The 13,611-nt window shown below is 32.3% G+C and overlaps 1 protein-coding gene across 5 annotated transcripts in view; it reads left to right on the top strand.

Moving 5' to 3' along the window:
* LOC115889505 (cordon-bleu protein-like 1) overlaps nucleotides 1-13,611 on the top strand; it is a 494,950-nt gene that overhangs the window by 439,628 nt on the left and 41,711 nt on the right. For 4 of the 5 annotated variants that reach the window (XM_030909519.1, XM_030909523.1, XM_030909521.1 and 1 more), the window contains 2 exons: nucleotides 3,894-4,134; nucleotides 12,168-12,431. In XM_030909519.1, the coding sequence (XP_030765379.1) occupies nucleotides 3,894-4,134; nucleotides 12,168-12,431 (505 nt within the window). The remainder of the gene's footprint in view (nucleotides 1-3,893; nucleotides 4,135-12,167; nucleotides 12,432-13,611) is intronic. The other variant, XM_030909520.1, reaches the window with a different exon arrangement.

Genomic DNA, 13,611 nt, shown 5'->3' on the forward strand with positions numbered 1-13,611 from the left:
ATATATATATATATATATATATATATATATATATATATATATATATATATATATATATATATATATATATATATATATATATATATATATATATATATATATATATATATATATATATATACAGTGTGACCCACTAAGACCGGGCACCCTCCATAAAATCTGTGTTTATAGTCCGATTTTGATGATTTTTTTTTCAAATATGAAGTTTCAAAAAATGTACTTTAGGGCTGAATGTCATGTTATTTCACAAAAAACAAGGCCTACTTAATAAAGTTTTTGTGGTGAAAAATTTGCAAAATCATATTAGCGATTTTTTTTCAAAAAATTTTAGTACACCCCTACATTCGGCATCCCCCAAAACAGTTCTGTACCAAATTTCGTTTAAAATTATTAATTATTAATAATTTTGCAGTTAAATTAAATAATTCCCTATTTTTGCCAATTTAACGATGAGTTATCAAGTAACCCTTGAAAAACAATCCACGACAACGAGTTTTATTACAAACAATGATAAAAATACTACAAGCAACACAATAACCGAATAATAAGTTAAACATATTCAAATAATTCTAGTTGCTTCTACCAGCCCTCCATTCAGTTCAATACATTTGTCGCATCTTTTTCTTAGATTAACAGTTACATTCCTAAGCTGCTGTGGTGTAATATTTGCAGAAGCCTCTGTAATTCTAATACGTAATTCATCTACAGATTGAGGTCTAGACTTGTAAACTTGTTGCTTTAAGAAACCCCAAAGAAAGAAATCAAGGGGTGTTAGGTCCGGGGATCTCGGTGGCCACCAATTAGCGGGCTATTTCGACCTATCCACTTATTTTCAAAATTTTCATTTAACCATTCCCTGACAACTGCCGCGTTATGCACAGGTGATCCGTCCAATTGAAATTTTAAATTCAAACGGGTTTGGCATGGTAAATTATGTATTGCATCCCAAAAGTCATTAATCAGAAAATTCAAAAACGTTGGACTATTCAAATTTCTCTCAAAAAAATATGGACCAATGATTCTATCATCAAGTATGCCACACCACACATTTAATTTCTGAGAATACTGTCTTCTTGTATTGATCACCCATTCAGGGTTTTCGACTGCCCAGAATCGCGAATTTTGAGAGGATACTACTCCGTTTGTACTAAATGTTGCCTCATCACTAAATAAAATTTCTTTTAAGAAATTTCTATTATTTAAATACTCTGCTTGAGCCCATAAGCAGAATTCTAATCGTCTAACATCATCTCCGTTTTCCAAAGTGTGTAAAATCTTTGGTTTAAAGGGTTTAACTTTATTAGTTCGCAAACATCTCCTAATATTTTCCCTTGGTATATCCAAATCAACACTGGCGCCTCTAATGCTTGCACGAGGATTGTTACGAAAATATTCTAATATTTCCTCATTCCGCCTATTTATTCGATGTTCCGGCCTTCTGTTTTTTAGTAAGTATTTTGACACACAACCAGTTTCATTAAAAACTCTATTTATTCGTTGAACCGTGCTTCTACTTACTGCAGGTCTGTCGGGATGTCTGTTGTTAAATTCTCTGGCAGCTTCTCCTGCTTGAAGATAGTTATCACCCACTAAACGAATAATTTCAATTTTATCCCTAATATTTAATTGTTCCATAATGCAAATAATATTTCTTGATACAACACTTTTCTGCGTGCTATTAAATTAATATTCAATTCTACGCTGCAAGAATTGACAGCTAATAAAACCCATTGTTGTGGATTGTTTTTTTCAAGGGTTACGTGATAACTCATCGTTAAATTGGCAAAAATAGGGAATTATTTAATTTAACTGCAGAATTATTAATAATTAATATTTTTAAACGAAATTTGGTACAGAACTGTTTTGGGGATGCCGAATGTAGGGTGTACTCAAATTTTTGAAAAAATCGCTAATATGATTTTGCAAATTTTTCACCACAAAAACTTTATTAAGTAGGCCTTGTTTTTTGTGAAATAACATGACATTGAGCCCTAAAGTACATTTTTTGAAACTTTATATTTGAAAAAAAAATCATCAAAATCGGACTATAAACACAGATTTTATGGAGGGTGCCCGGTCTTGAGTGGGTCACACTGTATATATATATATATATATATATATATTAACAACTTAAACTCGCAATAAATTGATTTTGACTTTGCTTGAATATTCATATATGTTTGTATATCTTTAAAACTTTGAAAATAATTAACTTGTATTATGTAAATTAAAAAAAAAATAAACAGAAAACATAAAATCACATAATTAAATTACCTAGTTAATATGTTTTAATAAAATATTGTTTCATTTTTTTTGCAGTAAAAATGTAAGGTTTTTATTAACACTTACATAAGAGGTTTGGTTTGGTTTGAAATTCCTGTAAAATTGAAATACTAGCTAGTATTATCTTTTAGCTTTTATATATAGAGAGGTTTTACCTACTCATTATATATTGAAGATATTATCATCATATCAATCTCAGCTAATTCAACCATTTCCAATTATGGTGTAGCCTTCCTCACATTTAGATACCCTCTTTATAGTTGCGGGCCCAAATTATCCCTGCTAACTTCTTAATATCATGGTCCCATCTCAGGCTTGATCTTCCTCTAGGTCGCTTGATTCATCGTGGTACCATGCAGTAATTTTTGTGGTCCATCTGTTGTCCGTTCTTCTTGCCAGGTTGGTGTCCTGCCCACTGCCACTTGAGGGATTTGACTCTGTGGATGACATGTATTATCTGGGTCTTTTGTCGTATTCACTCTATTCTTTTACTCTCTCTCTTGGTTATTCCCAGCATATTTCGTTTCATTGAGCGTTGTGCAATCTGCTACGATTGAAGATACATTGAAGAAAAACGTTAAAATATTTATTTACAAAGAAATAATGACCACATACATACTCGTAACTCTTTATATTTTATAATTTATCTTTAATATTTTAGCGTTGGTGTTAAAATAACTATTTTTTTTATCAAGGAGCCTTGCAGAAATAGATTTGATCGTCTTATGTTTTTCGTCATTTTTTCTGTCCGGTTAACAGACCTTAACATCCGGTTAAATGCCCAAATCGTATTTGTAATCATAACTAATTTTTTTCACATAGAAACTAGGGTGGCTCATTAGCTCATTTGGAAAGAGCATTTTTTTACAAAAAGTTTGGTACCACATTCTTGGTATTTCGATTCAATTTATCGTTATGAAAAAGCAATGATTCGTTAGATGGACATTTAAAATACTATTTTTAAGCGAAAATGTCAAAAGTTACCTATAAGATGTCATTCTATTCAGAATTTAATTTTCTATCGCATAAAATAAAACAGTACCGAGGATAGGTATCATTTACAAATCAAAAGTTGTAATTTCCGTGGTGAAACAGGACGTAACCGTAAATAGTTGAATACGTCAATCAATCCTGATTTATGTTATATACTAACATACTAACTATCGTTTTTTGTTTGAAAAAATAAAAAAGTTTTATGGGTAAGCCACTTTTGAAAACCACCCGTTATATTTTAGTCTTTTGTAAGCTTTTTAGCAACAAACTAGCATTTTGAAATTAAATAATAAAAAAAAAGAATTACTAAGAAAATCTAGTAGGTATTTTTAAAAATACTAGATTTTCTGTTTTTTATAATCTGATTCAACTTAAATTTGTGTAATAATTTATTAAACATTGTGAAGAGTGTTCAATAAAGTATGATAAAAATTAGCTTCAAAAAACTAAATATTAATATTTTAAATGGAAAACTCAATTTTTCGTCCTGTTGCATATTTACAATATTTAATTACAGCTTAGTTGATATGAAACTTATAACCATCAGAGTAACTTTTTATTCTAAGATGTTTATATTATTTATATATTTGTCATGTTTATATTATTTGTATATATAGAGTATGGGTTCCGGATCGGTATCCAGCGACAACAGATCCATTTCGCCGACACACAGCGACGATTCCCGATCAGTGACACCTCCAGCGGTTCAAGCGCCACCCATAGTAGCTTTACCAAAGAAAGATCCTCCACCCGAACGACCAAAACCACCTCAAAGGAAAAGACGACCCGCTCCGAAACCTCCTCAAATCCAAATTTCGGACACGAGGAGCGAAGATAGTGGTGACAAGAATGAAGCAGGTAACTTTTATAACCATATAATACGTAGCTTATATGGAGTAAGAGATAATGGTAGCTTATATACGTTTTAGGACTTGTTTGGATTTTAGAGATCAGTTCACACTTGATAACAGTCAGATTGGTATTTTATAATGTCAGCATTGTCTACTACTTTCGAGCAAACCCTGATATCATGATTTTTTTTAAATGTAAAATCAGCTTCTTTAAATTTTCGTCTCTTCCTCGACAAACATCTCTGACCACTGAATTCTGTTGATTTTACTAAACAGGTCTGTAATTCCTGATTTTCTCGTCTGATAAAGTTTCTCTTTTGATTATATTAGTTATAGGTAGGCAAAGATTGAACGAGTCGTTCATTTAAACGACTATTAAAAATGAATCGTTAGATAGGATTCACTGCTTAGAATACGGTTCGTTCAATTGAATCGTGGCCAGCACGGATCCATAACATTTGAACGATGAGCCGTAAAAAAGGGTTGTGACAGTTGAATCGGATCACAGTGAGATCGTTCGTTTCTACAGCGCGGCGCAGCGGTGATATAGGCATAGAGTTAGGCACCAATATTTAGACTTGAACAAAAACCCTAAACAAACATCATGGGCATAAAATGCAAACGATAAGAAAGTTATTTACAAGAAAAAAGACTTATTTATACTGTGCTTAGCACGAGAGTATCTGTAAAGTGCTTATTTAATTTTCACGTTAATATTTTTGTTAAAGTAATATTACCGACTATAAACCATTAAATGTCGGACTAAAAGACGTACGAAATCGTGTTTTTATGCAACTCCAAATAAATTATGCTAAGCTCAATATACAGGGTGGCCCATCGAAAACGTTCCGCAAGGCATAACAGCCAGAGTAATTTTTTTTTTCAGAAAATTCAAACACACGTCAATTTTGTTTGTGAGGGGGCAAAACTTTTGCCCCAAAAATAATTGCAAAATATTCAACTCTCTAAGCGGGGGTGTCATCCTCCAACTTTTTTCAAATGGGAAGGGGGGTCAAGTGGCACCGCAATGAAAAGATCTTTCTATTCTCTATATTTCCCCGCTTCGTTTTTGAAAATCGGTCCAGTCGTTGAGAAAATATGAAGGATTGAAATTTGAAAAATTTATTCAAACATTTATCATTTACTCTGATAGAATTAAAATATGGCTCTAAAAATATTAAATTGGTATTAAGAAGTCTTTAATAAATAGTATATGTATATATGATATATGTATATAAGAATTGGATTGCTAACTTAATATTATTGGTAAAATTATCAATCCAATTACGCCAGCGTCATAGTGTTGAAAAACAAATGAAAGAACTGTATATTTCCTTTTCTGGTTCCTTCCCAAGTAGCATTTTCACGACTTGCGATCACATGTTTACTAAACACAACGTTGGATTAGTTACAAAAAATAGTACAACTCCCTACTTTGGATATTAAAATAAATTTAAACGTTTTTATAACGTTGTGCCGACGTTGGACTAGTACTACAGCAAAGTAGAAGCTTCTGCGACGTCGAATAAACGTTGTCTTGTAACCTTTTTTGCTTAAGTGATCTTTAGGTGATTCGGACAACGTAGTTACAACGTTGGACAATATAGAGTTTTCCGACGTCAGTTTCAGGACCTATTCCAACGTTATGCAAACGTCGTCTGTTTTACTAATTCCAACGTTGTTTAGATTTCCTTATTCTTACGTTGGTAGGACGTCGAGTCACTACCTTTTTTGCAACTGTATTGAACCATAACCTTAAATCTTAAATTTTCACTTCATTGTTCTGTTCAGTCAGACAGTTCAGTGCTGTTTTTGTTTTTATAAAAAAAAACTTAATTAAAATGGAACATATGAAAGGTACATATAAAACTAAATTTAAATATACATCGACATATATTACCGATAGTTTATCCACTCCCTCGTTTATTTAGATTATAGAGGGCGGCACAAGCTAGACTCTAGGATGACTAAATTAGGCAATCTTGCGACTAGTATACTACCTGTTTTAATCCGAACTGCGACTTTATTAGTAGTATGCGACTACTCGAACTACTCCATCTTAATCTCCAAAACAACAAAGTGAAAGCCGCCATGTTGTTAAATAAGAAAATGTTTTGTTCCTAAAATAGCAATTCCTGCTTTTTTGAATACATTAACTTGAAATATTTGACCCTAAAAACACGCGGAAACAATTTTTTCGACTGCGAATAAATTATTCTCATTTACTAAAAAAATTCAAGAAAATTTTTAAAACTTCTTTAATTTTAAGGCCCATTAGTATTTTTCAAAGTAGAAACAATACATTTATCAATAAAGTTATTTGCGTTTAACTTTTTTGCCTTGGGTAACGAGTACAGAGTCGGTTAAAGTGTTTCAATAATTATGATCTTCAAACATCCTCCACACTTAAATACTTTTGTTTTGTTTTCCTTCACCGCCATCTGACATATGTCTCTAACTAAATCATAAAAATAATATTTTTACTATACGATAATTACCCCAATTTAGGATAAAACGCGACTTAGACGCCATATTAGTTTTGTATTTCTGTGAATTAGGATTTTAAACAACGTTGCAGTTTGTACTAAATTAGGCTTCTAGCCAACGTCGGTATCCAACGTCGTTTCGACCCAAAAATTATTCTCCAAACTAGTGCAGACTAGGGTTGGCACGAGGTTGTGCCGACGTTGCGCCCCGACGTTTGGTCGCGTGACACAACGTTGTCCCGACGTCCAAATGCTGCTTGGGTTAAGTAATGGTCCGACCAAATTATCGCCGGTAGTGCCAGTTACGATTCTTGTTTTTATGAAACGTAAATTGTGCATGTGGTGAACGAACCAATGAGCGAATCCTGGAATCCATTCAATATGAGAAATTGAATCGTGTCATTCGATTCACGAAAAAGAATCATAATGCCCATCACTAATGTTAGTTATTCTGCTGCTTAGGTCTAGTTTCTAATGTTCATTTTTTATGTCGAGTATTTTTTATGTCCCTCATGTATTTACTCCGTTTATCGCTGAAATTTATGATAGCATTCTTTACAAATATAAGTTGCGTAGTCGGCAAGATCCGATATATTATAAACTTAATAATAGTTGAGGAAATTTAAAAATCCACAACTCTCACTTTTTTTTTAAGGTGTTGCCTACTTAGTTCTTAGAACAATTCTTAGTCTAGCAATAATAATTTTTAAAATATTTGATGTCGGTTATAACCAATTAGATATTTTATATCTGAGTTTTTTTAGCTACTATTAGTTTTATCAGTATTGTAGTTTTCATGTAGTCAGATGACAACACATTACTCATAATGAGTTGCCACTGTGAAGCACCTCAGCAGTAGCTCATGCTGATATCTTCAAATTGAATTAATAATTAATTCTTCACCAACACACTTTGACGTTAATCTCTATTATTATATGTTACCTATTTAATAAATCATTGGAGGTATATTTATATCTTAATTTTGTTTAAAATAACAAGCTGCAATAATAAGATTTTTAATTTATTATTAGCTATTTATATTTGTTTTTCAATAAACTGGAACTTTTCTTGATAAAATGGTGAAGGTTTTTTTTCTTATTTTAAATTATTTAATAGTTTTTATTTGAAATTCTGTATAAACAAAGACAGAATTGTTCATAGTAAAGAATTGTTAAAATTGTGTGATTAATTTTAATAAAACATTTTTGAAAAAAAAATAGAGAGTATAATCAAAAGTATAATATAGAATATAGATATAAATTATTTTAGTTAGAAACGATATAGCTGCCACTCTTGCTTATTTTTTATTATATTATTATCACGCATTTTGACAATGCAGTATTGTTTTAAATATATTTTGAATCCTGAGAGCATAATCATTAAGTGATTTTAAAATATTTGCTGTTAAAGCATTATTTTAGTTAGATATAAAATTGTTACTTAAATTTATAATTTATTCAATAAAAAATAATATGTATGCAATGACTTTGGCTAGGCAAATATTTACATATTAAATAACCTGCACTGAATAATCACATTCTTTTAAGGTCTTGATTTGTTATAAGAAATATTGATTCAATTATCGATGGTAGTATTTTATAATCGCAAGTATAATGTTATGATATTTACACCTGCTCTATAAACCTTTAAATGAATGTTTAATTTATTTTCCTAATGAATTAATGATGTGAAAAACCGGTTATGATACATTTTTAATTATGACATAGACAATGATTTAAAAGTCTGTTGTTTATAAGTATATTTTTAGTAATAGTTATTCTACATTGAATTGAAAACAATATTGTCATTGAAATAAAATATTTTCTTGGAATGATATTGGCTTTATATACGATATCATTGTATTTCATCAACTTCTTCAGACCTCTGATGTCTGCTGAATTCGAAGTACGAGCATTTGTATCCCGGTAACCGTAATAGAAAGAACATGGTTAAATTAGGGCAAAGTTGCGCTTTGGGATGTTCACCAAGATGCCATCAATAAAGTTTTGAAAATTTCAAGGATTGCTGAGTTTTTTGGAAAAAACCGGCTTTTCTGAAAATCAATTTTTCTTTGTCTTTATAGGAAATCAAAAAAGCTAATTGCTCATTCTTATTGCCACTTTATCAGGGCTATCTGATGGTATTTATAGATTTTGAAATTAGCTGATAATTTGTGAGATACAGAGGCCAACTTAATATTTTTAAATGCGGACCTGCATTTTGTATTTCAGGTTTTGAAAGAACTCGGTCTCCTGAGTACAATGATACGCCACACTTAATATTTTTTTGTTTCGGACATTTGAACACAATTTATTTAAACTAATTTCAAGTCCGGCATTGTTTTTTTTAATATTTAATCTAATAAAAATAATAACGATGAATTCGTTACAATATTGATAAGCTTTCAAACTCAATAACGACGTGGGGTTAAACATTGAATACGGAAAATCCAATGAAATAAAATAATAAAAAATTATATAAAATAAATACATAATATAAACAATCAAATAATTTCCCCGGAAGATGGATCGCAATCCTTGAAATTTTTAAAACTTTTTTGATGGCGTATTGGTGAACATTCCAAAGTGGGTAACTTTGCCCCAATTTAACCATGTTTGTATCTATTTTTTGGGCGGGCTAAGTAAAATACAAAAAAAAATGTTTTTTTTTAATTACGGATTATCCATGAAAAATGAGATGTAAATAAAAACATAACAAACAAAGACATTTTAACTCGCATAAAAGTACCCCCGCTCTCATACTTTGCCAGTCGTAAGTGGTCCACTGGAAAAGCTTAAATTCGAAAATTCGTATCCCCCCACTCCACCGTTTTTGAGAAACTCAAAAAAATTGGATTCGATTTTTTGGCTGAACCATAGGTCTCAGAAAATTTTCTGTAACAAAACTGTGTAAGTTTGTTATACTTAGAAATGAAAATGAAGAGAATTAAATTCTCTACATTTTCATTTCTAAGTCACAAACCTCTTAAACCTACGGAGACAAAATCAGAGGGCGCAAAATCAAATGCAAAAAAACTGCGTTCACTGAAGCGCAGTTTTTTTGCATTTTCCGGGTGAAACCTTATTTTTACTGTTACAAAGTTTTTAAAATTAAGGAGCATAAAACAACCTACTAAATTGATATGTAATTTTTTTTACGTTTCACTGTTTACGGGATATTGTTGCCAATGACGCGGGCTGCCGCGCCAGTATTCGAGTACGCAGCTGCTGCTCAGATTATTGTCGCCCTCTGGTCCGCATTCCGACACTAACTAGTCGATCACCTGACGTTTTTCGGCAATATGTACAGTGGCGAACAAAAGTATGGAAACATTTTATAAACCTTTAATATTGTACATAATATGTATATTATTATGTTTTTTTTTATAAAATACTATTTTTAATTTAAGTAAATTTAAATAAAATATCATACATTAAAAACATAAGTATACACTTAAGAATATTTAGAAAATAAATTTTTATTCAAAAAAATGGTTAACAAAAGTATGGAAACATTTCTAAAGGATACACAAAAAAAATATTATTCAATCAATAATTGAAATATTTTTTTAATACTTAGTCGGCCATCCCTTGGCTTTAATAACTGCTTGGCATCTTCTCCCATCGAGTCTATTAGCTTTGCACAATAATCAATTGAAATTTTATGCCACTCTTCCTGCAAAACTACCCATAAATCTTCTCGGTTTGTGATTTGTCTTTTTCTGATTTGCTTTTCTAACTGCATCCAAAGATTCTCAATGGGATTTAAATCGGGCGATTGAGAAGGCGAATCCAAAACCCGAATTTTTTCCCTTGAAAGCCAATTCTTCACAAGTCGAGATGTATGCTTAGGATCATTATCCTGTTGGAAAATCATGACAAAGGCAGATCATCTTCGTATGGCAACAAGTTTTTCTCCAATATCTCAACATACTTTTGAACATCCATACGCCCATCAATTCTGACTAACGGACCAGTACCAGATCGTCTAAAATATCCCCACACCATCAGGTTTCCTCCACCATGTTTGACAGTTGGAATTAAATACTTTGGGTCAAATCTTTGACCAGGAGGCCTTCTCACATATCCTGTAGAATCACTTCCAAATAAATTAAACTTACTTTCATCACTGAAAACTACTGAAGCCCACTGATTTTGTGTCCAGTCTTTGTGATCTCTAGCAAACTTTAATCTTGCCATTCTGTGGCGCTTCGTTAACAAGGGCTTTTAACGGAGCGTCTACCATAAAGGTTCTCCTTTAGTAAGCGCCGTCTAACAGTCATGTCAGAAACGTTTACATCTGGGTATTCCTCCCTAAGTTCCTTGTTAATATCAACGGCACATTTTTTGGGTCGCTTCTGGCTTTTCTTGAAATTATGTGGTCCATTTTTAAGGAAGTTTTTCGCGGTCTTCCACTTTTAACTGCGGGATCTACAGTCCCTCTTTGTAAATAACGCTTAATAATCTTACTTACTGTACCCCTTCGGATGTCCAACCGCCTAGAAATATCAATTTGCTTCACACCCTTTTGATATAATGCAACTATCTTCTGTTTAAAGTCAGAGGCATAATACTTGCATTTCGACGTTAACTTCAAATCTTTACTTTACTTTGTCCCGGTAGGTTTTACAGCTTTGCTACTGAAAAATGAAATTGTGGAGAATTGAATTCTCTTTATTTTTTGTTCTATAAAATTTTCTGTTTAGCCAGAAAACAGAATCCAAAAATTTTTTTCAGTTTCCCAAAAGCGCTACCGTCAGCGCACATAAAAATATCTCAAAACGGTCAGAGAATGTTATAACGATACTCAGTTCAAAAAGTTCAAAGTTGCATACACATTGTGGGAATGAATACAATATATCTCATAAACAGTAAAACGTAAAAAAAGTTACACATCAATTTGATATTTTTTTATGCTCTTTTCTTTTAAAAAATTTGCAACAGTAAAAAAATGGTTTCACCCGGAAAGATGCAAAAAGCTGTGTTTTGTAGAGAATTTAATTCTCTTCATTTTCTGTTTATAAAATTTTCTGTGGTATCTACGGTTCAGCCAGAAAATCGAATCCAAAATTTTTTTGAGTTTTTGAAAAGCGGTGGGATGGGGGGATACGAATTTTCGAACTTAAGCTTTTCTAGTGGACCACTTACGACTGGCAAAGTATGAGAATGGGGGTAATTTAATTGGAGTCTAGGCCTTTTTTGATGCCGGATTGACTGTACAATGTGTTGCATGTTGTCTTGGTATGGTCTGGTATTGGTGTTGCACTCACTGATCAGTCTTCGTCTTGGTCGTGCTTTTGGTGCAAAACCATGCCTAGTCTCGCTCATTACTACTATTGCAGAATAAATTTTCTTAAGTATTCTTTCAAAATATTTTTGACAAATTATTCTTAATTATGATTCATTCACATACATGACTATGATCCAAAAATAGGCTTCGACAACGAGCTATCCTGGAAATAACGATGGCTGTTATTTCTTATGTAAAATTATATAATAAATGCCATTTAATTACTCACTTGCACACATTAAAGAACTAACAGACTTATTTTTAGTTGCAGGTAGGGCGGAACTTCCCCAAGAACCTCCCCCGAAGAAAGCAAGCGACAACGGACTGACTATCTGCCATTCGAGGAATAGCAGCGATAGTTCCGGGTACCACGAGGCGTCCATCCTAAGCGATCACTGTGCCAACACGTCGCTGCCGAGGAGTCGCCCCAAATCGGCGTATGTGGGCGGCAGCGAGTTGCCCGCCCAAAGCACTTCGAATCTGGGCAGGATGGCGGTCCATTCCAGGTCCACTACTAGCTTGGTCACAGGTAATAAATAAGTACACTTTACAACTCATAACCAAGTGCCCATTAAAACGTTTTATTTCGACCACAATATAGGTAAAATTTTATTAGCAAAGCAACTACAAATTTTAGCTAAATGCACTAAAGCAAGCAGTGCCGGATTAAGGTCCTAGGGGGCCCGGGGCTAGGGGCTACCCTTGGGGCCCCCCAGGTCGGATTATTTTTCCTCATTGCTGTTATTTTCACTTAAACTAATATTGCTTGAAGTTGAACAGGAAGGCAGTTCATGATCTTGGTGTTTATTCAACTCAGAATTTGACGTTGAAGGGGTTTTGCAAATACTAAAAAAATCTGTTACTTTAGGCAATTTTAAAGTTTTTTTTAGGTTTTCTTCTTATATCTTAAATTAATTTAAAATATCCCTAAGTTTTCGTAGATTTAAAAATACAGAGTGTTCCGAAACTATTGTACCAAAATCTAAAGGTTGGTAGATCTCGCCAAAATAAACGTTTTGAGATGGGACACTGAGGGTGCATCCACACTATCCTGAAAACGGCGTATCGGCGTAACGACCTTGAATCGATTTCCAGTAATTCTATTGGCAGAAATTTTTGACAGATAAAATTTCTGACAGATGAATTTTCAGCCAATAAATTACTGGAAATCTATTCAAGGCCGTTACTCGATATACTGCTTTTAGGATAATGTGGATACACCAATGTCGGAAATGCGTCGTATTCAAAATACAGGGTGTTAAACTTTTAAGAAAAAAACGATCTTTTTAATATCTATTATACCACTACTATACTATTTACTATAATACCAAAATATTATTGAATTGAATATTATTGCACCGTTTTCGCTTGAAATAATAAAACCATTTTCATACATGTGACCAAATCGCTAAAATGGTAATGTAAATTTTAATGGTAAAATTTGAAAAACGACTTAATAATTTAGTTTTGGTTGAACATAGTTCGTACTATGTTCATAAAGAAGTTTTTGGAAAATAAAAATCTTTTTAAACTTAAATTTGCCGTTTTACAAATTTTGCTATTTAAATTTATGGTAACATTTAGCGATTTGGTTATGCATGAAAATGGTGTTTATTTTTACGCAAAAATGGTGCGTCAGTTAAAAAAAGTCAAGGAATAAAATATGTTTGTAAATTGAATGGGGATTTCAAAAATAATATTAATTTTAT

The sequence above is a fragment of the Sitophilus oryzae genome, unplaced genomic scaffold, assembly GCF_002938485.1.
Source record: "Sitophilus oryzae breed Bouriz unplaced genomic scaffold, Soryzae_2.0 scaffold_815_pilon_pilon, whole genome shotgun sequence".
In the NCBI taxonomy this organism is placed as follows: Eukaryota; Metazoa; Arthropoda; class Insecta; order Coleoptera; family Curculionidae; genus Sitophilus; species Sitophilus oryzae.